Here is a 23,333-nt window from a genome sequence, read left to right on the forward strand (position 1 = left end):
TCTGGAAGAACCCTAATCGTTAAAGGGAGACCCATCTGTTTGAGACCGGTCAGAGAGAGAGAGACAGGAAAAAGTTCATGTTCAGTTCAGCCCTTGCTATAGGCTTTATTAAAGCAAACTTGCTGAGATTGAATTGTTCTGTTGGGGTGATATGGTACAATAAGGTCTGTCAGATATGATGGGGCTCGAGGTGAGGAGGATTTTAAATTCAATTCTAGATTTTACACGGAGTGAAGAGAAGCTAAAACTGGAGTGATATGATCTCTCTCGCTGTGGCATTTTGAATCAATTGGAGGTTATTTAAAGGACAAACACACAGTAATGAATTACAGAAATCCAGCCAGGAAGACACAAATGCATGGACTAGTTTTTCAGCACGACTTTGAGACGGGTTGTTCCTAATTTTGACAATATTACGCAGGTGAATGAAAGCAGCCTTGGTCACTTGCATCATGAGTGAATTAAAGGGCATATCCTGGTCAAATGTAACACAGAGGTTTCTCACAGTAGCACTGGAGGCCAAGGTCAGGAATCCAGACAAACTATGTTATCAGATAGTGAGGGCCTAAAACAATAATATTAATAGTATTGGCATGTAACACTGAAGAAAATACTAAAGATAGTTTCTATGCTGTACGTCAGGACAAGATCTGAAGTGTGATTAAAACAATGAAAGACTTAATCTGTTCTGAGGAAAGACAGTTGAGTCTAATAGTGAAGTAAATAAAGAGCTGTGGCTGTCACTGATGTCACCTTCATGGGTGTTAAAGTCACCTATAATGACTTCAACCATTCTAAGCACTCAATCACAGTTCGGTTAAAAACTCAAGAGTTTTTTTTTGGATGTGAGAGATTAAGTCTTTAAAATTAATCAGAACTTTGTTTAGTTGCAGGATTTAAAAAATAAATAAATTGGAGTGAGCCACTGCAATTTAATTTCTTATTGTATTCACTTATTTCACAATTCTAGTAAACATTGTGTATACAGTACGTTGTGATTTTTTTTGATAATAATATCGTTTATTTTAATTATTTAATTATATATTATGTATAGTGTTGCTGCTGCAACTGTTAAATTTCCCAGTTTGGGGTGAATAAAGGAACTAAATAGGTGTTTTGGTTTTTTGTGTGTGTTAATTATAAACTACTATTTAGTCTTCTTTTGTTGTATTTGCCGACTATATACAGACATTGGTGATGTTAGAGGAGCTTAAGGCGATCTGTAAGACAATAATCAAGGGGCGCACAGTGCAGGAGCAGGAAGTGACGCGGTACGCTTACCGACGAAGCTGTCCAGACGTCTTTGTGGCAGACTGTCCCGTGTGTGCCTGGTTTTCCTTTGCCGTGGGGGAGGGGAGTCCTTTGTATCAGCGGTGTGCTTGGCCCGCAAGTGGTATTTGAGACTCGACGTACTCCGATGGTAGCTCATTTCACATCGACAGTAAATGCAAATGACTTTGCTATTGTCCAGAGAACCATCTGGCAGGACTTTGAAGGTGAAACTGCCGTTCAAAATACGCTTTCCTTTAGCCATTTCTGCTCAAAGAGGTTTGTTTCTGCTTGCTTTCCACGGCGCTCTTTTAAACGCTTCCGGATTGCTCGCTATCTCTACGGGTCGAATGGTGGTTCATAATCCCCGAACGTGCGTGCGTTAATCGCGACGTGGAATTTGCGTCAACGCGTTAATTTTGACAGCCCTCAGGATATAATATAATATAATATAATATAATATAATATAATATAATATAATATAATATAATATAATATAATATATAAATCAAATGTAAATTTAATGTATTATTAATAGTAATAGTAATTATCAATACACGGTATAATGTTTGCACTGGCGGCAACACTGGCTCAGGTTCATCCCAGTGCAATTTGGATGGTTCTTGCAGAGGTCAGTCTAGAATATGTGCACATTTAAGATGCACATTTTTATTGTTGAAATTAGCTGAAGTGTACCATCATGTAATTTGTATAAATTCTCTATGGAGGACATCTGGCTGCCACAAAACTGGCAGGAATTTATGTCTGACCCCAGAAAATTAAAAAAAAAAAAAATAGCTCACAGAGATATCTGTAATGGTCTTGGTACAACTTAAAACAGCTGGAGGTTTAATGCTGTTTGTAAAATGTAAACAAAACAATCATTTGATCGGTATTGTTTATCGTCTGCTGCTTTGAGAAATGAACTGTTTCCCGCCCCTTAACAAAACCACAACCAGTTTGACCTGCTGCAGTTCAACATTCAGTAAAGGCAGCAGTCCATGTTCAATACACATAAAGGCATGAACTAGAAAAACAGATGGTATGCTCATGCAACAGTGCTTATTATTATTGGTGAGCCTTTCCCAACGACTTAAGCTCTTTTTGTTTTCGCTTTGATCTCATTGTTGTGATTCAGTCTGCTCAAGCTCCAGATGTAGCTGCTGTGCATGCTACGTGTTTAGCTGAGCACCAACGTTAGCAGGTAGCTGGTTATCATCACCAAGACACAAGCAGCAGATCTTTTCAGTCCTGTGGGGTGGGGCGTCTATTAATAACTTGTTTGTCTGGCATATCCCACAGATGCTGGAGTACACTGAGATCTGACTTTGGAGGCCATTAACTGGAAAACATTTGCTCTCCTCTTAATGTTTGTGACTCGGCATTAGTCTGTGGTGATCCCAGGGAAGCCCCCTTGCTATTTTTAGTTTTCATTAGTGATGCAGCTCACGGGTGAGCCCGCAGATGTTTTTGAAAGAGGACAAAAAGAGAACTGAGCTGCAGCCATGTGGTCATTATGTGACACGTTTCCGAGGCAGTTAATGTGTGAATTATAAAAATAGGGATTTGTGTCACAGTCGGCTGTTTCCTCTCTGAGGTGGTCACATCCTTCTTTATCAACCTGCGGCAAAGGAACAGTAAATAAAGTAATATCTGACATCTCATCCTCTTTGTGTTTTTTTTCTCTCTTCACCAGTGTGTCCGATGGGTGGAGGTGCCACCCGGCTGTACGGCACCCTGACTCAGACTCTCGGCAGCTCTCCTCTCCCCCTCCCTCCGTCCCACCAGCCTGCAGACACAAACCTGGATCCAGACTTCTGCCAGGTGGGTCTTCATCTTCTGTTAAGACTGCATTTGTCTGTGAGATGTACCAATATAAACCCTAAACGTCAAAGTTCTCTCTCTCTGGATCACTAGGGGTCCTCTGGGTGTCCCCCTGATAGAGTGGAGCTGCTCCGACAGTGTAAGGAGGCCCTCAGCGATCGACCGTCTCGCTTCCACAGGACGTTCGTTCATCTCAGTGATGGAGACAGTGCCCCCAGCAGCCCTATCAGGGTGATGCAGTGGAACATACTCGCCCAAGGTAAACCGTTTAAGACCGTGTGACGTCACATCACTTCAAACTGTCCGTGCAGATACCTCCAGACTTGATTGTGGACGGTGCTGTGAGTTCTGAGGAAAGAAGCGCCGCTTCTTATTCGTGCAAATTAAGCCTGAACTAGTCAGTGTTTTTATATTAACAGTTGATCAGCTAATGAAAATGATTCAACTCCTCAGCTCTACAAACATTTGGATCTTCCATGCCATTGGTTTGATTTACTGTCTGCAACTTTAATGTTCTGGTTCACTCACACTGCTAGCCAAGTCAGAATTGAAAATTTCAACAGTTTAACCAATTTGAACTCTGAATGGAAAAGCACCCAATGTTGGCAACTAATGGAAACATAGCCAGCAGAATAAAAATGCTTCAGCTGATGAGTTGGTGGATAGTTTTGACCTGTTCATGTCTGAAATACACTAACTTGCCAGTTCATCAGGTACACTAGTGAAAACTAATGTGATTTAACAGTGCAGCACTAAATCTTATCCTCTTGAATTTTCTGGTATTCAGCATTAATTTAAAATAACAAAGAGTTTTTGATTCAGCTGTGTTTTCATTTCACGGTTCAGTTTTAAATTCAGTCCAGTTTAACAGCACCATAAACTCCTCATAAAATCCTCTACAATGATCATCTAGTTGAATCAGCATCTTTCTGAAGCAGTTTCAACATCCACTGAACATTAGAACAATCATGAATGGGCATTAATGCAGGGCCGTTGGATTAATCTATTCACTTTCTCTGGTGTACCTAATAAACTGGCCAGTGAGTGTAACTGAACAGTTGTTTTCTAATGCATGATCAAAAAGTGAAATATACATACGTCAGTCCTGTTTTTTTTTTTATGCTAGTAAATAGATTGGTCTAAAATAACAACTTCATCAGTCTGTTACGAAATCAGTGGATATGAAACTTGAGTGTAACTTGACTTTAAATAGATTGTGTGTTGGTCCTGTCACAGACCTGAGAGCAGAAATATAATGTCGACCCTACAGATGAAGTTAACGATGAAGAACGTTGTTATTGTTTATAATGTTGTGGCTGATGAGCATTTAGTTTCATGGTACATGTGACTTGTGATACACTATATACCTATATAAGACCTCGCTTTTTCTTGTTCTTCAGCTCTGGGTGAAGGACTTGACAGTTTTGTCCAGTGTCCCCTGGAAGCACTGAGCTGGGCCCGAAGGAAGTACCTGATCTTAGAGGAAGTCCTCACCTACCGGCCTCACATCCTGTGTCTGCAGGAGGTCGATCACTACTATGACACCTTCCAGCCGGTCTTGGCTGGCTTGGGTTACAGCAGCAACTTCTGCCCAAAGCCCTGGTCTCCGTGTCTGGACGTGGAGGGAAACAACGGCCCAGACGGCTGTGCACTGTTCTTCGACCAGTCACGATTCGAGCTCCTGGACAACATGAGCTTACGACTCTCTGCTATGAGGATTCCAACCAACCAGGTGGGTACAAATTAACTTCCTTACATTTGAAAAAAAAAAAAAAAAAAAAAAAGCTGCTATTGAGCACTTCTGACACCAAGCTCTCTTGGCACAGGTTGCGGTGGTGACGATGCTGCGTTGTCGCAGTACAGGAAGGTACGTGTGCGTTGCTGTGACCCACCTAAAGGCTCGCTCTGGCTGGGAGTGGCTCCGCAGCGCTCAGGGCTCGGACCTCCTTCGACAGCTCCAGACTCTGGTCCAGAAGCACGGCAGCGGCCCTGCAGACGACCCCACGGCAGACATTCCTCTGCTTATATGTGGAGACTTCAACGCTGTCCCAAACGAAGAGGTGTACCGGCGTTTCACCGCGTCTCCGCTCGGTTTGGAGTCGGCCTATAAGAAACTCAGCCAGGACGGTTTGACCGAGCCAGAATACACAACGTGGAAGATTCGGCCGACGGGGGAATGTTGCACCACTCTGGACTATATATGGTACAGCCAGGACTCACTGAGAGTGGATGCGGTTTTGGACATGCCCACAGAGGAACAGATTGGGCCGAACAGACTTCCATCTTTTAGCTATCCGTCTGACCACCTCTCTCTGGTTTGTGACTTCCACTTTAAGGAGAAGGAGTGAAAGAGTCGTGGTGAACGAGCACATAGTGATGACAACACTAAAGAGTCGATGCCGGCCAGCACAGGTTTACTTCACATGACGTGACACTATGTGCGAGCAAAACGGTGAAGAGGCCAAGAGAGAGGCAGCGTGGAGTTTAGTAAATGTGTCTGAAGACGCAGCAACAAACACGCTCTATCTCCCCAGTACTCTACACTAGGCCACTGTTGTGTACTTTTGTCTGTACTCAAACCAGTCAGAACTGTACTTGACCGTAGTTGGTGTTGTGTTTCATATTGTGAATGTACCACAGACCGAAAATAGGGATTTCTGTTTCTGTCATCATCCATTAGACGTGTGAATTAAAATGTTGTTTCGGGAAGAAATTCTTTTTAACGTGTGCAAGTTTTGAGAGACCATACTCTGTCTGAAAGGGCAAGAAATAGAGCAACTAGCCGACCCCAGTCCACTGCCTAAAACAAGGCCATCCAGCAGAAGCAGTGTGAGGGTTTTGGGTAATGTTCTGATGGGAGACGTTGAGTCCCGCCATTCATTTGGATGTTACTTTAACACGTACCACGTGCTAAAGAGTTGTTGCCAAACATGTACACCCCTTCATGGAAACCGCATTCTCTGATGACTATGGCCTCCTTCAGCAGGATAGTGCACCATGCCACATAGCAGCAATGGTACAGGAACTCCACTTACAGGACTTAAAGGATCTACTGCTAACATCTTGGTGGCAGACACCACAGCACACATTCAGAGGTCTAGAGGAGTCGATGCTTTGATGGGCCAGGGCTGTTCTGCTGACAAAGGGGAGACCTACTTAATATTAGTTTATAATGTGGTTGATCGACGTAAGGTCCACATGTCTCTAAGACTCTAAGACATAGTAAAACGAAGTCCTTGACACAAACATTCACACCAAAGGTCAGCTTTCAAATGTCTTCCTATATTTCAGTAAAATCTACTTTAATACACTTTGAAACAAGAGTACAACAAAATAGAATATACTTCAAATGTTGAATATACAAACAGTTCAGTCTGAACACTTCTTCTCCATCTTCCCTCTTTTTCAGATTAAAAAACAAAACAATGAAATGGTGGGGCCAACATGGCAGACTTTGAAACAATAGTTAAAGTGACCTGGGATCTGCAGCCGTTTTGCTTAAACGTGACATTTTCTATACAATAAAACAACCATTCCTGTTACATTCCTATTTTCATTCTTTTTTTTGTGGCCGCATGCATCTGCTCAGTCATATTCATTTGCGTGTGCACACAGCTGGACTGCAGGCTTGTGAAAAACAAATCTGTCTGAAAAAAGAAAAGAAAAAAAAAATCCAGATCTTTTTAAGATTGGTGATTTTTTTTTCCCCTTTAGAGACGATGAGAAGCAATCCGGCCTTTGATATAACCTTCTGGAGGCAGAGGAACTGATGATAATACAAATATGAGTCCTGGAGGTTTCAATAATACTGTGCTTGGTACACACACACACACACACGCACACAAAAAAAAAGGGCTTACTGTTCAGACAATACATAAATGTCAAAATTAAATCTAAGGCTGTTAACGTTAGCTCCGTAAACTGTATAGTAGATATATATATATGTACATACATGATCATCTTCTGTCCAACATCGTTCATTGCGAGAGCTTCATGCAGCTCTGCTTTCTTTCTTTCTTTCTCTAAACACTCTCGTAGCACCACCCACACTTCATCTGCACAGTGACACAAGTTTCAAAAAAAATAAAATAAAAATGCTGGTTTCAAAATTTGTAGAGGCAAAAATCTACAAAAAGCTGTGTTACACCTTCCGCTGTGTCTGACCGCACACGTGTCATCTACCTTGTTTTGTCTTTTGTAGTGTTTCAGTTTCAGGATTCCTCCTGATTTGAGTCTTTGACAGCGATCTGTTTAGAAGGCATTAACTGTAGTGATCAAAGTTGGTCCCTTTACTTTTCCCAACCAATCCTCATAGAGTCTGTGTGTGACCCTACGTCGCTGGGCTCCGTGCAGGTTTCAGTGTGGTTCTGAGGGAGACCGGTTCAGTCCAGTCAAGTTCTAGGCAGCAACAGGGAAGATGTGAAGACGGGTTCATGACTCACGAGTCTTTAAAGTCTCTCAGACTGCTGCTGGTTATTACAAGTACAAGTAAAAATGACCTCAGAAATGTACAAACTAACCTCTGGCAGAGGAGGAGGAGGAGCTGGTTTGATATGTTTAAACCTCTGGCTCTTCTGTCTTTGAGCCAGGAGTTTCCAGTTTGCTAACCACCTCAGTGTCCACGGCATCTGGTTTGACGTTCAGGACGCTTTTGGGGTTCGCCTGGTTCTGTTGGACCGCCACAGGCGCCTGCACAGGCTGGACGCGCACGCCAGCGCCTTTCAGCTTATCTGCTGCCAGTCCTCCGCCTCCTCCGATCACCAGCTCCGAGCCACTGATGACGCCGCTAATGATACGAGGCTGAGCCGTCACCGTCTGATTGGCCGTCGACACCGTGACCACGCCCGCCGCGCTTCCCGGCTGGGACACCACCAGAGTCTGTTGCGGCGCCTGCGCTGGCACAGTGAGTCTCATCACCTGTGTTCCGGACGCGACGCTGACGGGCGCCAGGGCGCGGACCGTCAGGGGGCTGCCCAGGAGGCTGATGCCCGCCGGGGAGGCTCCCACGCTGGGCTTGTTCGTGCCCGTGGAGGTCTGGAGCTGACACTGAGCAAACTGATGGGCTGGGATGGTGATGATCTTGGCCAGCTGGACGGTGATCTTGTCTCCGTTTTCTGCAGTGGCTGGAACCATCGTGGGGATGGTCTGGATCACAACCTAACCAAAAGCAGACACAGTTACACAGATGGAAAGCTACATGGTTATTATATTTTAACATGATGAGCCCGTACAATTACTCTGCTTCACCAACACATTTTTACTATCTAATACCTGTTTTAAACGCTTACTGCACAAAGTTAGTAAATCAGTGGGGAAAATATCAGATTTTCATGATCTGTTCAGTGGTGTACATTGATCCACCATAACATTATGACCACCTTCATAATATTGTGTATATCTCCCTTGTGCCTCCAAAACTCAGAGAATGGACATGTGTCTTCTGAGGGTGTCCTGTGGTGTCTGGCAACCTAATGTTGTTAGTGGTGTTGTTGGTTCCTCTGTGGATCATCCCACAGATACTTAATCAGTTTGGGATCTAGTGAAATTGGAGGCCAGGTCAACACCTTGTGCTGCTCTTCGTGCTTTTATTTTTTAGTTGTTCCTGAACCTTTTCTGTGTGTGTGTGTGTCTGGGTCAGGCGGTGTCATTGTTATGGGGTGGGTGTGTCTGGTCTAGTCTAGGTGGGTTGTACATGTCTAAGTAACATCTGCATGAATGCCAGGTCCAAACGTTTCCCAGCAGAACATTGTACTGTCACAAGATGGTCAATGTTACCTAACAAGGCTGGTTACACAAAACCTGTGAGACTGTAAAGAGGTTTCTAACAAGAGGACGTTTTTAAATATTTATCTTATAGACTTAAGAGATCCATATTGAATGCTTCAAATGAATACTGACTTCAAAATGTATTTTTAACTCCTGCCCGATAAACTAATGTTCCATTAAGATGCAGGAAAACACATAAATTAGTTAAAGAGGCTTTTGAACATTGTCGTATCATTTTTAAGTTTCACTAAAGTTTAAAGTGTAAACTCTGTTGTCACCCTGTTCGAATATGATAAGTCTCATTTACCATTTGTTTTCTCACCTTCTGTTGTGAGTTGGTGTTGCCAGCTGCGGTGTTGGTGAGGAGCGTGCTGTGTCCGGCGGCTCCCGTGGTTCCTGCAGGCTGCTGCACAGCAACCGTGGAGATCTTCTGACCTAGTGATGTTGTCATGACTACGGGCACCTGCATAGCCACCCGGACAGTCCTGCGCACAAGAGTTGAGAACACATGTCAACATATTTGGTTTAGCACTGACGCTCTTCAATGCCCACACATATCTCGAGGAATCTGACCTTGGAGCTGCGGCGTTGGCGGTGGCGGTGGTCTGAGTCTGCTGAGTCTGGCTCCCGTCTGCTGCCGCCGAGACCGTCACTATCCTCTGCATCCCCGGCGACACTGCTCCACCTCCTGTCGGTTTGCTGGCTATAGTGACAGGAGACGGGACCACATTGGCTCTAGCACCCCGCAGGATGTTGGGCTTCTTGGAGGAAGACAGCTCGGCGGCATGGAGCAGAACGTCCGACGTCAGAGGCACGCGCTCATAGGACGCAACGGTGTCTGAGCCCATCAGACTGTCTGAGGTGGGCAGGTCCACCTTGTCGTCGTCAATGATGACGATGTTTTTGGGCATCTCTTTGAACTGGTAAACCAGCCGCTGACCCTCTACTTTAGCGAGAATGCCCCGCTGGTAGTAATATCTGAACGAAAAGATGAGCAGGAGTTAAGATTTTGAAGATGAACAAAAACAATGTAAAATCTCCTTTGGCCGCACACACTCTTTACCTGAGCGCCCGTCCCATGGTCTCGTAGTTCATGTCTGGCTTGTTCTTGTGTTTCCCCCACAGTTTGGACACAGCCTTTGAGTCCACCAGTTTGAAGATGCCCTTCTCCCTCTGGGTCCACTTGATGTACCTGGGACAGGTGTTCTTATCCTGCAGGAGGTCCAGCAGGAACTCCCAGAGGTAGGTGGTGCTCCCTGCTGGAAATCAAAGTAGTTTAATGCAATGCTAAATACTAATCTACCATCATCAGAGGAGTAAATAAATAAGACAACATTTAGACCGAACGGCATTATCGTCACAGCTGTTAGATACCTTTCCCTTCTCTTGGTTTCTTCTTGATGCCGAGATCCGGTGAGCCGTTGGAAAAAGCTGTCTGATGTGGCTTTGGTTTCCGTCCAGCTGCAATAAAATGAAACATTTTAAACAATGCAAGCTGTCCACTAGATGGAGCTCTTGGATGACATCGCTCTGTTTTCAGCTGCTTTTGTTTGGGGTTTAGGGATCAGTCTGTGAAGTAAAGTTAATCACAGAGCTGCCACTTAGTTTCCACCTTCCAAATCCTTTTTTCCAGGGTTTAACCAACCCCCCGCATGTTCATGATAGTGAATGAACCCTGAATGAAATAAAAGCTCCAAAAATATCCTGTGCTGTATCCTCAGCTTTGTCTCTCCTTGTATAACAGAAACTTAAATTCCCAGCAGTTTTTTTTTTGTGTGTGTGTAGTACCTCGCTTCTTTCTAACAGGCTCGTGGTCAGGCTCTGGCTCCGGCTCCTCCAGCAGGGTGACCATTTCCTCGTCTTCCTCCTCGCAGCAGTCTTCTGTCGATATCTCCACCTCTGTCCCTGTAATCATGTCAGGACGCATGGCAGCGTGGAGGAAGTCTGGTGTTGCTATGCATGGTGGGACAAAAGCTTCTGGAAAGAAGCATTGGTAAAGTTTGGTTGAAGAGGACCATGAGCATTACATTTTGTTAGAAGATCAATCAAATCAATGTTTTGGTTTATCGTGGTCTAGAAGTCTCTCTAATCTGAGTCAATCATGTCTTCTGAGTATACTTGGTGTGTGTTACCTGGGCTACGATCTTCTCGAAGACTTGAAGGTGAGTCCATTCGCAGCAGAGCCTCTGCTGCTTCAATAGTTTTATCAGAGCAGTGGACACTGGTGCTGTGAACAGAGGCCTCCACTGCAACACACAAATACACAGAATCAATTAGCAAATACAAGATTAAGGAATAAGGTCCAATGCTAGACTGTGAGTGTGTCAGTGCAGTGCAAGTATCTCTGGCTGCTCCATTTCTGTCTAATCTAACTACAAGTAAAAACAATAAAGAACGTCAGGATTTAAAGGGAAACAGTCCAAAGGTTGGTGGTCAGCAGTCCAATCAGAACACCAACAAAGGATCTATGGCCCTAGTCGACCACCTAAAGAGGTGAGGACAAAGGCCATAGGTCTGTTAACACCCTTCCTTTTTCAATGTTTTCTTGTGGATTTGAGGAACGCCATCAGTCACTGTCCAAGTGCTGTTTTAATTCTAAGTACCACCTGACCAAGTACAATCCAAAACCTGGATGACCTCCAATCCCATCAGTCATCCAACTTAGTGAAATATATCTATTTCTATGGCACAGTTTGTGTGTTTGCATGTCCAACATAATATTTTCCTAAATAAAACACAGGTTGAACAAACGTTCTTCATCCAACTGCCACCTCTTTCACATTATTAAACACAGCGCTGCACATCCTGCAGTTTCCTAAAAGACCACAAATATTCTTTTGACAATATCTGCCACTAACTCAGGAAATATAATTATATAGTTTGTCATTCTGTACAATATTAACTGTTCTGATCCCCAAGTGCAACTCCCAACATTGTTTTACCACTTTACTTTGGTTAGTCACCTAAGCTTGGTATGGCTTTGGGCCTTTGATATAGTCAGTTCTTATTTTCTTGTCTTATTCAATTGTTATTATCCAACTTGTATTTTGGCACCACTCTGCCCAGTTGTTATAACGCCTTAATTACCTTTTGTGGATCAATAAAGTTTTATCTGATCTCAAAAAGCTCACATGTGTGGCGCCCCCTAGTGAAAGATCTGCATTTTAAGGGTAACTAATGAGACATTTTCAGCATCAAAAAAATTACTATGTTTCAGACATTGTACTAGTGAAGAGGGAAAACAATCTCAAAAATAAAGTGGTCTAAAGTAACACATAGCGTTCTTCCAGTGTCAGCACACAGTACCCTAAATGTAGACCTTGATTACTGCTTGGTCTATGAGAAGACAATACGGTTTTATTCAGAAATGGAATTTAACCTCTTGTAAGAGAAATTGCATGTGCCCTCTTCTGGGAGCCTGAGAAGTAACCCAGTGCACCTGCTGTTGTTGTCAATCACCGGTGGGAAACACAAGATCCTGTTACACCCGGCGCTGTCCATGTTTGGCTATCCCACCGAAGCAATGGACACTTCATAGGGGGAGAGAAATTGTCTATCTTTAGACTGTCCCTCTCATTCAGTACCTCGCTGAAACTAACAGGACATGCTGGTCACTGTCAGCAGAGACCCTGCAGCCTGCTGAGCTGTCCTTGAAAACAGGCGCTTGTGCTGAAACAAGACTACCAGGAGGTGGAAGGTCACCAAGCTGCAGCTGGGCTTGACCTATATAACTACACATACATAAAAATACTTGGGACATTTGAAGCATGTTTATATTGATAGAAATTTTAACAAGTCTTCATTATTGTAATATGTGTGTATATATCTATCTCAAAATGGCTTCGACAAATGTGCTTAATGTGTTGGTATACATATAAAATACTTAGTTTAAAAACTTTTTGTTAACTCGTACCGCTATGTAACGGCGCCAATAATAGAAGCAGGTCCGACAAAAAGTAGTGCCGCCTCTGATGACTTCCGTGTTTACACTCCTCATCCTTTCCCTCCAGTTCTCTTCGAAGAAGCTCACAAATCCTCTTGTCACTCAACGCCCTCCTCCTCTCCTATTGGCTGAGCCTGAACTTCGAGGCCCGCCCCTGCTCAAATCTGATTGGACACCTACTGACGTTTCAAACTACTGCACACGTTACTGGACTAACGGAAGTCAATCGAGGATATGCCCCGCCCTCTCCCATCAACAACGCTTCCGCTATCGGAAAGAGTCAAAAATACTTTAAAATGTTAATTAAATACAAACGGAAACGACCCAATGTCTTCACAACACGGCGCCTGTGGAACCAGTCGCACGGCACACGGGTGAAATCACACAAAATGGGCATCAGCAGGTCGGTGCGGTCGAAGGCTGAAGCCACGCTCACAACAACTACACGGAAGAAAGCGAGAGCCAGGCCGCCCCACGCTTCAATAATAGGCTGCACTACACGATGGGGAAAACAGTGAAATAAAACCAGCAGAACCCGTGACCCTTTCAGAGAAGACAACACAAAAATCACGTCTAAAACTTTCAAAAATAACACTGATATAATTTTTCATGTCAACGTGAGACGTTTATTCGTGGTACGGAGACTGTCCCTGCAGATTATTCAAACAAACTGAAGCAAATAAACACATCAACTTAATACGACAACAGCCGCCAATCACATTAAATATCCGTTACATTTGACGCTGTGTACCAGATCTGTGCCAGTAAAAATAAACCCACATGTCCTTCCGATTGAGACAGCGTGGCAAAGACGTAGGAAAGACAACATCGTTACACTTCCTGGTTGTGCAGAGCCGATCTGCAAACCGTTATTCTTCATTTGACTGCTACCCCGAGAAAACTCGACTCAACATGCAAAACACACTTCATGCAGATATTTATCTAAATGCACTGATTGATAGGTCCAGTGGACGCTTTCGACCTCTTAAACCGGACTTGATATGCCGTGTAGCAACGCCATGCAGGTTGCTAACCAAGGTGATCACTTCCTGATTGCCCTCCATTGCTTCACCACACTACTCCGCGGGCCGAGGCTCAGCGGTCGAGGTTGAAAACAAAAGCCGCGCGTTGACGTTAGCTCCCGAGTCGAGGTTATGAGTTCTTCAATATACGTTACCGGCTCTGATGAGCAGATCGAGCTGGTTAGCGTGCCCCTCATGCTGTGAAGTCGCCATGTTTTCCTCTTGCTGCAGATTCACATTGACTTCTAACTGAGTTGTATGGGAAGCTACTAGCTCGTATCATTCCGCTGCTAACGGGGAAATCTCTTTGAATTCAACGGGGCGCATTACGACGGCAGAGAGGTATCCCTCCGCCTCCCGACACAGGAAATCCTTCCTTCGCCCTCCTTCTATTGCGTAGTGAGGACGTCAAATAAAGCTGCTCGCCGTTTTAAAAACAAACTTTTCGGAAAACAATTTAGACGATTTACGATTTTAACAACAAGATAAAAAAAAAATAAAAAAAATCTAACAAGAGACAGAGTCTAAGGCATTCCAGTTCACAACAATGAACAATGCAATGTTTGTGGCTCCGATTTAACTGCGGATTAGAATTACCTTACATAATATTTAGTTTGGAGGTTTAATTTGATTTTGAATCAGCCAGGTGAACTCAAACATTTATATTAATCAGTAAAAAAATCAGATTTAACTAATTCTACATTAAGTACAACTGCATAATAAAAAAAGTGTTATATTAGGTCGTAAATAAGCGTTTTGTTGTGACTGATTGGCTATACGATTACATTTTGAGTGAGAATTCAGTGGTTAAAAATGTAAGTTCAAGGTCTGACAGAAAACTTGGGTTAATCAGACGAGTCAGTTAAGACCAAACATGTACAAACTCCTTCTATTGTGCTACTCCTGCAGCACACATACTACCTATATGCTTTTATTTTGGAAATGTGTCATATTCTAATGTGTTTTTGCTCTATCTGCTCTTTTTGTCCCCTTCATGTTTCACAGCCCCGGCAGCACCTAGCTCACCTTATGACTAGTAAACTATTTTACTTATTATTATTTACTACTTATTATTTGACAGAATATTAAAAAAGTATTACCGTGCCATTTCAGCAATTATTCTACACTCTTCGTTCTGCTTGAAGATGCTTCTGATTTAGATTTAAATGGATTTAAGAATGTTCCACTGGACTTATTCATGATTAATGAGTCAATAATGGAAACATTTGCAATCCATTAAATACTAACTGACTTAAAATTTCCACAAGGTGGCAGTGTATAGACACAGAGATCTGTGTGACTTGAAGGCTATTTACACTGAGGGTGAAGTTCATATAAATGAGTTAAAAATATAAATTTTTCATTAGTTTAGAACCAGCACAACAAGAGGAAAAGGCGTTTCTGCTGCTGTAATAAAATACTTAATAAGTGTCCCAGAGGTAACTGAAACAGTAATGGTTACAGGAGATCAAATAGAGTAACAAGGGTAAAATAAAGAATCATTTCAGTTTATTTAAACTCTGCATATTTCCCAGTAAGAGTCTATTGTGGCTCTGTGTATCATGCTAAAATTTTCAATAGTCCTGTAATCGGCTAGGATGCTTAATCTGTTTCCAGTTTCCAGAAAGTCCGCCTCATATCTGCAACCAGCATGAAGCAGGATGAAAACACCAACTAAAATAAAAGTCGTCCTGAAGCAGTTAGCAGGGCAGCTAACGCCTGTGTTTGAAAAACTAATATTTAAATAAAATAATACATATTTGGAAACCTACCTACAGTGGAACTTTTCGCCCCAATGTAGTATTTTTTGTTTCAATCTTTACTACAGCAAAAGCGCAAAGTACAATAGTCAAGTTAACGGAATGTAAATCAGAATGACTCCAGTTTACTCAGAGTTTCGTTTGCAAGACACCATCACCATGCTAGCCAGAATACCCCGTGATCATCTGGCACACTGCGTTAGAGCGTCAATGGGAAGATCATGGCACAGGTTATGGAGACATAGAAACATAGGAACATTTAAGTCTCACCTGCTTCCCCTTCTGTCTCCACCTCTTGCTCATCGCCCACTTCCTGCATGAGATACGCCTCATCGTCGTACACCACCACCTGGGCTGAGTAAGCTTGCTCCTCCGTCAGTCCGGCGCTCGGCACCTCTTCCACGATGACTGCTGGGTAGTCTCCGGCCTCCTCTCTCTCCTGTACCTCTTCATAGGTCTCCTCGGCTTCACACTCGCCTTCCACCTCTCCTTCCAGCTCCAGGTCCACCTCACACTCTCCCTCCGGCTAGGGAAACCAGGCGAGGGTCGGAAGACAGCAAAGCGGTCAAAATACGCGCATGGAAACGAGGGAAGAAAGCAAGATGTTCAACAGGAACTCGGGCGTCAAACACACCTGCTGTGGGTCCTCGTCAGCTGTGACGTACTCCACCACTCTCCCACCGGTGTCAACCAGCACCACTGAGGTCATGACTCATGCTCCTCAGGGATCAGCGCTCACGTCAAGTGTCTCACACAGCGTCTCTGCCTGGTGGCCTCCACCCGTGTGGCGAAGAATGGCCCCTGAAAAATAAGAAACAATATACAACAATTTAATACAACCTAATTTTTACTTTATTTACTTTCTTAAACCTCTCATGGAGAAATTATAGTTTTACTTTGAAATGCTCACACAGCAGTGAGTACATTTGGAGCAGAGCGAACGAAACACAAGTACTTGAATGTGCAAAAAGCGTGAGGGAGTGGACAAATAGTATTATTATTATAGTATAGTATTAATACACAAACACTGACTGTGTGTGCGTATAGTGACTTACATAGGTGAAATATATCTATTATATATACCTATTACATAGGGTCTCTTTGTGTGTGCGAGGGGGTTAATTTAGCCTGGTAAACAAAACTTTACTTTTCACTGATATCCTTGATCGCTGAATTCCTTCGAGTTCGAGTGGTGGGCATTCAACAATAACATTTCCCTTGGCTATCCCAAAGGGCATTATTTAATCGTAACCAGATTCTCAACAGCGATTACCGAGATTTAAAGATGTCAATTTTTCGGTTTAGTTTTAGACAGACTAGTTCTTTCTCCCGGTTTCCAGTCTCTATGCTAGGCTAAGCTAACAGGATGTTAGCTGTGGTTACATATTTACCTCTCAGATGTCAGGGTAGCATCAGTCTCCTTCTCTTACTCTTATTTAAATCCATGAAAAGAAAGCGCGGCACATCAATACTGCTCACGCTCCACAAAATATCGCACAATTAACTACACCTTCTCTCAGCTGTGCACTTAAATATCACCAAGTGCTGAGGCCTCATCTCTACCATCTCTTCCCTCCTGGCTTTGGCCTGCAGGAAGTTGCCGTCTGTTATTACAGGAAGAGACACACTCACTGCAGGCCAAATAATTCCTCCAACAAACACACACACACACACACACACACAGTGTCCAGTACAAGGACTGAGGCAGGGTGGACAGGAGCCATGGCAACTGTTGCTAAGAACCAGCGGGCCCTCACTTCCCGCTCTGTGCTGCTCTCCAGGGCAGCGATAGGCAACAAAACAAACAAAAACACAAATTTATTTGTCTGCGTTTAAACGTTTCAAGACCTGTTAAACACGTTTATACTCTGCTGACACCTACTTGTGTTACTTACTTGTGTTTTAACCTGACTGAAGTAATCACTATTAAACATTTACTGTTTACATGGGTGCTAAATGGATGTATAGTGATGCTTAATAGTATTTGCACCTCTAAGCAATGTGTACATTTCAACACCTCTATGATTACAGGTTAATTTTAAGGTCAAATTACAGCACATCTGTTCAGTCGTGTTTCCAGTCAATGTAGTGAGACTCAGGTGTCATCAGTGTCCTGTTCACAATCCCATCTTCATGTGTTCGTGGAACGGGCAAAGGAGCTTTCTGGGTAGCTCAGAAAAAGAGTTGTTGTTGATCACCAGACTAGAAAATGTTAGAAACCGTCTCTAAGGAGTTTGGAGTCAACAAATCAACAGTCAGACAGATTGTAAACACATGAAGGAGGGTTATGACGACCGCTGACCTCCACAGAGGTGGTCGACCAAAAAAGATTATATATATACTATAGTCTCAGTCTCATATTAGCTAATGTCAGTGTTCATGAGTCCACCATCAGGAGAACACTGAACACCCACGGTGTGAGTGAGTGGCAAGGACAAAGCCACTGCTCTCCAAAAAGAACATTTCTGCTTTTCTGCAGCTTTATAAACATGTGGACAAACGCGTGGATGGATGAAACCAAGGAGAATTATTTGGTTTAAATATCTGAAGATGTCGCACTGCACTCTAGCACCAGAACCTCATCCCGTCCGTGAAACATGGGGATGATTATGTTCTTGCTTGGGTCTGTTTTGCTGCATCTTTGCCAGGATGCGTTACCATCATTGACGAAGCAATGAATTCTGAAATATACCGACGAATTTCATAAGAAAATGTCAGGCCATCTGTCCATGAGATGAATCGTAAGATGAATCGGGTCATGGGGCAAGACAATTATCCTGGTTACAGAAGTCCTGAACTTAATCCAATACAAATGTTGTGGAAGGACTTGAAGCAAACAGTTCATGTGAGAATATCAACCAGCATCTCAGAACTGAAGCCGTCCTGCCCTGAGGAATGGGCTAAAATTCCTTTAGCAGCTGTAGATGACTGATCAGAAGTTATGTTCAGCACGAGAGTCGCACCATATACTGAAACTTCTTAAATAAACAAGTGTTTAACTGGGCCTCCTTGTCTACTTTCAAAATATGTGAAACTTTAGAAGGGCACAAATACTTCTGAGTGACACTGTACACGTTTAGAGCAAAACATTTTGACAAAGTTGTTCAGTCTACTACGGAGCATCACATCTGCTGGACATTTAAAGGAAAAATATTTGTTTCCACCCAATTTTATTGACAGCACTGAACTGATACAGTAGAAGAAATTTTCAACATCAGTTCCAGCTTTGTTCACCTTCTGAAACACTTGTTTGAACAATGGGTTGTTTTGCTCCGTCCATGTTTCTGTTCCTTCTAGAAACTCATAACCTGATGAGCAGGTGAGCAGAAAGAACGTACTACGTATAAGAACTAGAGAGAAACCCTCAGATCAAGTGTTTTCGTGGTTATTAGCAGCTCAGACTCTTTTCAGTTGAACGTGAGGTTTGCACCACCCCTCTCCATCTGATGTCAGTGGTTACATGAGACATTTTCTTTGCGATTATTAGCAAAACGCTGGCGTCTGCGTAATTGCAGCAACTGTAGAGACAAGGTTTGAATTTCTCCCAGCAAACTCAATTTTTCCAGGCTTCACATATGAATCAGGAGGGGCCGTCTGAAAGGCTGCGTCATTTCAGTTGTAGCTTGGCTTTTCAACCAGCCCGGTCAGGCTCTGGGCTCTGTAAAGAATGTGGATAGTTACTAACTCACACACTCCTGCACATCTCCCCATCTGTCCAGCTAAGAGAGCCCGCAGTGCTACGACTTATTCACTTATGCTTTAATTTGACCGTATTTTTAATGCATGCATATTTTAACGTAACACTGATACGTACTGAAAAAAAGAGCACCTGACAGCACAAGGTCCTCTATCACACAATCTAGGAGGCTATTAGAACACGCTCAGTTACTTTAGCTACTATATTATGGATGAGCCATGACGCACTGCCCCCCCCCCTCCACTACCCACGTACTAGTAACTTGGTTAGAAATCATCTGCTTAATTATTCAGCACAATCGGCAGACGTGTCCACGTTGTCCTTAAAAGGTTAATTTAGATTTACAGTACGCTCACAGTTCTACAAAACGGTTTGTTTCAGATTATTGAACCAACTCCCCTCAGTGTGCATCTCTTCGCAGTCTAGCTTTTTTTTTTTCTTCCATTCTTCACTTGTTGTGTCATGCCTTCTGACAAAGCAACGGGCTAACAAAATGTAGGTGTGTGCAGGCGCCGTTATTCTGCTGTTAAACTGACAGAAGTTATTATGTAAGTTCGTGGAAGAGTCGGAGATTGTGACATGCTGTGGCGTTTGTAATTTGTCCGGTTGATCTACGGCACCTCTGTCCTTTAGAAAAGTCAATGAGAAAGAGATTGAGCGAAAGGGTGTGTCAAAGTGCAGAGTCCTGTACATGTGAGCGCTGTATGTTTACTTGGTCAACAGAATGACCTGAGAACAAAATAACAGGATATTTTAGAGAAAAAAAAAAACATTACTTCTATTGAAAGTATATTGAAAGTCGACAAACGCCGCAGGGCGACTTCCACAGAGGATTAAACTGAAGTGCTAACACACACAAAACAAATGCATGTTAAGAGCCGACTTGAGCAATTCAAACAAGAATTACGGGACGTGCAGGACGACCGAGGAACACGTGGCTGCCTTCTCAAATGAACAAATCATTAAGAAAGTTTACACAGGAAAAAATATTTCAAGTCAAAAGCTGCAAATGTTTCCTTTTCGATGCTTACGGATCGCTGTTAATCATGTTGGTATTTCAAGAAATATTTGTCTGGATAAGAGCTACAGGTCTTCAGCCCACTTTAATCTTACGATAAGATAAGAGCAGATATGCAGAGTCATGCTTACAAGATAATTTCCCCTCCACACAATCCCAATGAAGGCATCAAAAATGAAGTAAGAGAAAACCAAACCTGCCTCGCCACAGAAAAGTTCATCTTCACATGTCTGCAGTTTAGAAATCCACAAAGACACGAGGAGTCCGAGAGAAGGACTCGCTGCTCTCTTGCCGTCTTTCTCCGACTCTCGGCCATTCCTCTCCTTCGTCCCACATCCATCCATCAGTTCACCTATCCGTCTGCCGCCTCCCTGCACGCATGCCGACTGTCTGCTCCCTGACTGGAAAGAATCTCTCAGAACGACTCAGCACTTCTCAGACCCTGCCCTGAGCTCACATCACATGACAAGGGTGGAACGAACACACACCCACACACACACGCGCGCGCACACACAGACACACACACACACACACACACACACAGAGTCACATGATCTTTCAACAGCCGAGCTTTTGTTCGAAGGAACTGGGGCTGCTGGTCTGGATACAACGCCCTGCCTTGTGTCCTGCTTGCTCTCCACAAACACACACACACAGTGATGACACAAGGAGCGAATATACAGCAAGTATGACCTCAGGATTTACTTGACATCCACCCAAACACTATTCATAGTCACACACTCTGCTGCAAAGAATTTGCATGTAGCCATGAAGCTTCATCATGTGTTAAAGCTGCACATTCAACACTCAGTCCGTGAAGCTTTGCCCCCGCAGTTGGACAAGAATGGACAACGAATGTCTTTGTAGTGAAAGTGAGTTTTAATTTCAGCCATTGTTGAGTCTTCTCAGTTTTTTCCCTTTTGTGGTTTAAGGCAACATTTCAACAAATCAGCATTTTCGACTTCATCAGCCGGGGCAAAGAACCGTAGACTTGTTGGAGGACAACACGCAGCTGTGTCTCTTGCTGCGTTCATACAGGGCCGTGTTTGTCAAGTTATCGAAAAAGCGCCCATAATAACGGTGCCCTCTTGTGGCATTCACAAATCCCATAACTGGACATCTTAGATGAGGTCTGGGTTGAACGGGTTGAGACGCGTTACCTGACGCTTTTCGGAGATGACGTACTAGGACGGTGCGTCGACAGGTTGCAACTAAAGCCAGAACTTCTCCCTTCTCTGTTGCAGCGATTTCTGGGAAAGTTTGTCATCATTTATTAGCTCCAACTCCAAACCTGTCTGTTGCTCACTTACAGTTGCCTTTTTTTTTTTTTTTTTTTTAAATACAAAGAGAAGTTGAAGACAGCTGGCTCGTGTTGTAGTGGCGTAATTACAGAACAATGCAGACACACCAGAGTAGCCCCTTCACTGTATGCTCTCTTTAGACCTGTTGCAGAAGCACACTTTAGTTTTACAGAAGCTCCTTCATAGAAGTGTCTTTTGCATTTCATATATTGAGGTGCCCAGGTGTTAGCTTGCAAACTATTAGCAGGGGTGGAGCTAGGATGTCAACAGCTGTCTAGCAGCAGTGTTTTCATGACCTACTGCCGATGCTACCGCTTGAAGGTCAAAGGTTTTGTCTTTGTTTTCCTGTGTTGTAACCAAAGTACAACACAGTAGCATCCTGGCTGAATTCCTATAATCCTTCACTCTGCACATCTAAGCAGAACCACAAACCAAATCATGCAGTGCCTGCAGGACCCATCCTCTGTCTGACCTCTCACGACTTAGCCCTGATGCAGAACATCCAGACAACAACCCGGGGCTACAGATCAACTGCGGGATATACCAGTTGAGCAAAAAAGGCAGGTTGGTCAATCATTTACAAACACAAAACACAGACCCTAACATTCAACTGACACTGGATATAGCAGCACAACAATCAAAACTATAGATTCCCCAAAGCTGGTGGACACCTTGAAATACAACAGTGTCAGACATCGATATCAACGCAGTGTCAATTCATTTGTGTTTTTAATTTCCCTAAATACAGGAGAAAAATGTAACTCACTTACACTTACTGTTAACTAATAAAAATGTCCATTATTACCCCCTGTTTTCTTCAACTTAGATCCACGGTGCTGACACCAATCTGCTGGTTACGTCTGACTCATAAAAAGCAGCGAGGTCAGATCACGGTTTATTAAGATTATGACCTTAATCGGAGGAGTAAACGTGTTGCTGCAATGCCACCTTTGCTCTCCAGTGCTGTCGCTTAATGTGACATGCAGGTCACTGAGAGCCGAGCTGGACATTAAAAATGTCAAAAAGAAAAAAATTTACATTTTCAGAGTCACAGCCAGACACTGAGCACTAACTTGGCTAACGCCATCTAGCCAAGTTAGTTCTCGGATAAAAACAACGCTGTCAGGAAATAAACACAACAAACAAAGCCTGTTACTAGTGCGGGCTAATGGCAGGTCAGCCAACTTACCGGGGTCTTCTTCTTCGTTGAGGTGTTAGCTTGTTGGCTAATTAGAGTTTACAGAGTGTGTGCCAACCAACAACCAACAACCTCCCCTCTCCTCCCCTGTCCTCACCCTCCACTGTCAGGCTGACAAGAGAGAGAGGAGTCCCGCTGCTGACGGCTAACGTTAGCTCTTAGCTTTCACGATGAGCGGCCCCAGAGCCACCTCAAGTCCGGTGAGTAGTAATAACAGTAAACGGGCAAAGAGGAGGCCGTTTGAGGTCGTGACCGGTGGTTGGCTCGGTGCTCACGGGGGGAGGCTTCCTGGGTGATCGGTTGTCAGTTTCTCCGCTGGTTCAGGCAAATCCAGTCCGTGACGTCAGGTCATACAATAAACAACTCGACCTCCCCCAAGCAGACGTTCAGTGCTTTTATTTTGACAGGCTTTCTTCTTCTGTGGTTGTAAAACGCGCATCCGGTTGGGCTCCACGAACACGAAACAACGGAACGTAAATTTTTAGTTTTAATCATTTTTTTCTCTTTGCGTTCAAACTCATGAAATGCCTATTAT

At 43.5% G+C, this 23,333-nt stretch overlaps 3 protein-coding genes across 12 annotated transcripts in view; 1 reads left to right on the plus strand and 2 right to left on the minus strand.

The window, feature by feature from the left end:
* Positions 1-2,978, minus strand: part of LOC125004127 — a 24,539-nt gene extending 21,561 nt beyond the window's left edge. Inside the window, exon 1 of the mRNA XM_047578517.1 lies at positions 1,282-2,978. Coding sequence (XP_047434473.1) covers positions 1,282-1,534 — 253 coding nt within the window. The 5' untranslated portion in view covers positions 1,535-2,978. The remainder of the gene's footprint in view (positions 1-1,281) is intronic.
* LOC125004132 (nocturnin-like) overlaps positions 1-6,930 on the plus strand; it is an 18,947-nt gene extending 12,017 nt beyond the window's left edge. For all 3 annotated transcript variants that reach the window (XM_047578535.1, XM_047578534.1, XM_047578533.1), the window contains 4 exons: positions 2,966-3,093; positions 3,187-3,352; positions 4,494-4,825; positions 4,920-6,930. In XM_047578535.1, coding sequence (XP_047434491.1) covers positions 2,974-3,093; positions 3,187-3,352; positions 4,494-4,825; positions 4,920-5,441 — 1,140 coding nt within the window. In that variant the 5' untranslated portion in view covers positions 2,966-2,973 and the 3' untranslated portion in view covers positions 5,442-6,930. The remainder of the gene's footprint in view (positions 1-2,965; positions 3,094-3,186; positions 3,353-4,493; positions 4,826-4,919) is intronic.
* On the minus strand, positions 6,357-23,144 carry elf2b (E74-like factor 2b (ets domain transcription factor)). 8 transcript variants are annotated; one of them, XM_047578526.1, is made up of 11 exons: positions 20,500-22,719; positions 16,219-16,385; positions 15,855-16,110; positions 10,992-11,105; positions 10,648-10,836; positions 10,234-10,320; positions 9,923-10,118; positions 9,433-9,837; positions 9,182-9,344; positions 7,614-8,250; positions 6,357-7,491 (listed from the first exon to the last, which is right to left on the minus strand). In XM_047578526.1, the coding sequence occupies exons 2-10, from the start codon at positions 16,291-16,293 to the stop codon at positions 7,651-7,653; spliced, it is 2,085 nt and encodes a 694-aa protein (XP_047434482.1). In that variant the 5' UTR covers positions 16,294-16,385; positions 20,500-22,719; the 3' UTR covers positions 6,357-7,491; positions 7,614-7,650. The 8 variants fall into 8 exon arrangements, with proteins under 8 accessions (XP_047434482.1, XP_047434479.1, XP_047434483.1 ...); XM_047578523.1 differs by lacking the exon at positions 20,500-22,719 and adding an exon at positions 22,790-23,144 and having other exon boundaries at positions 6,357-8,250; XM_047578527.1 differs by having other exon boundaries at positions 6,357-8,250; positions 9,923-10,115.
* Between the last annotated feature and the right edge of the window lie 189 nt (positions 23,145-23,333).

Source organism: Mugil cephalus, chromosome 2 (genome assembly GCF_022458985.1).
Source record: "Mugil cephalus isolate CIBA_MC_2020 chromosome 2, CIBA_Mcephalus_1.1, whole genome shotgun sequence".
NCBI classification, from domain to species: Eukaryota; Metazoa; Chordata; class Actinopteri; order Mugiliformes; family Mugilidae; genus Mugil; species Mugil cephalus.

Bases quoted from the DNA above. Each gene is read 5' to 3' on its own strand.
- elf2b (XM_047578523.1), bottom strand. From the start codon at position 16,293: ATGACCTCAGTGGTGCTGGTTGACACCGGTGGGAGAGTGGTGGAGTAC. The intron at 11,106-15,854 runs GTGAGACTTAAA...TGTGTGTTGCAG, and splicing joins GGAGACAGAAGGGGAAGCAG to TGGAGGCCTCTGTTCACAGC. The intron at 10,837-10,991 runs GTAACACACACC...GCTTCTTTCCAG, and splicing joins TCGAGAAGATCGTAGCCCAG to AAGCTTTTGTCCCACCATGC.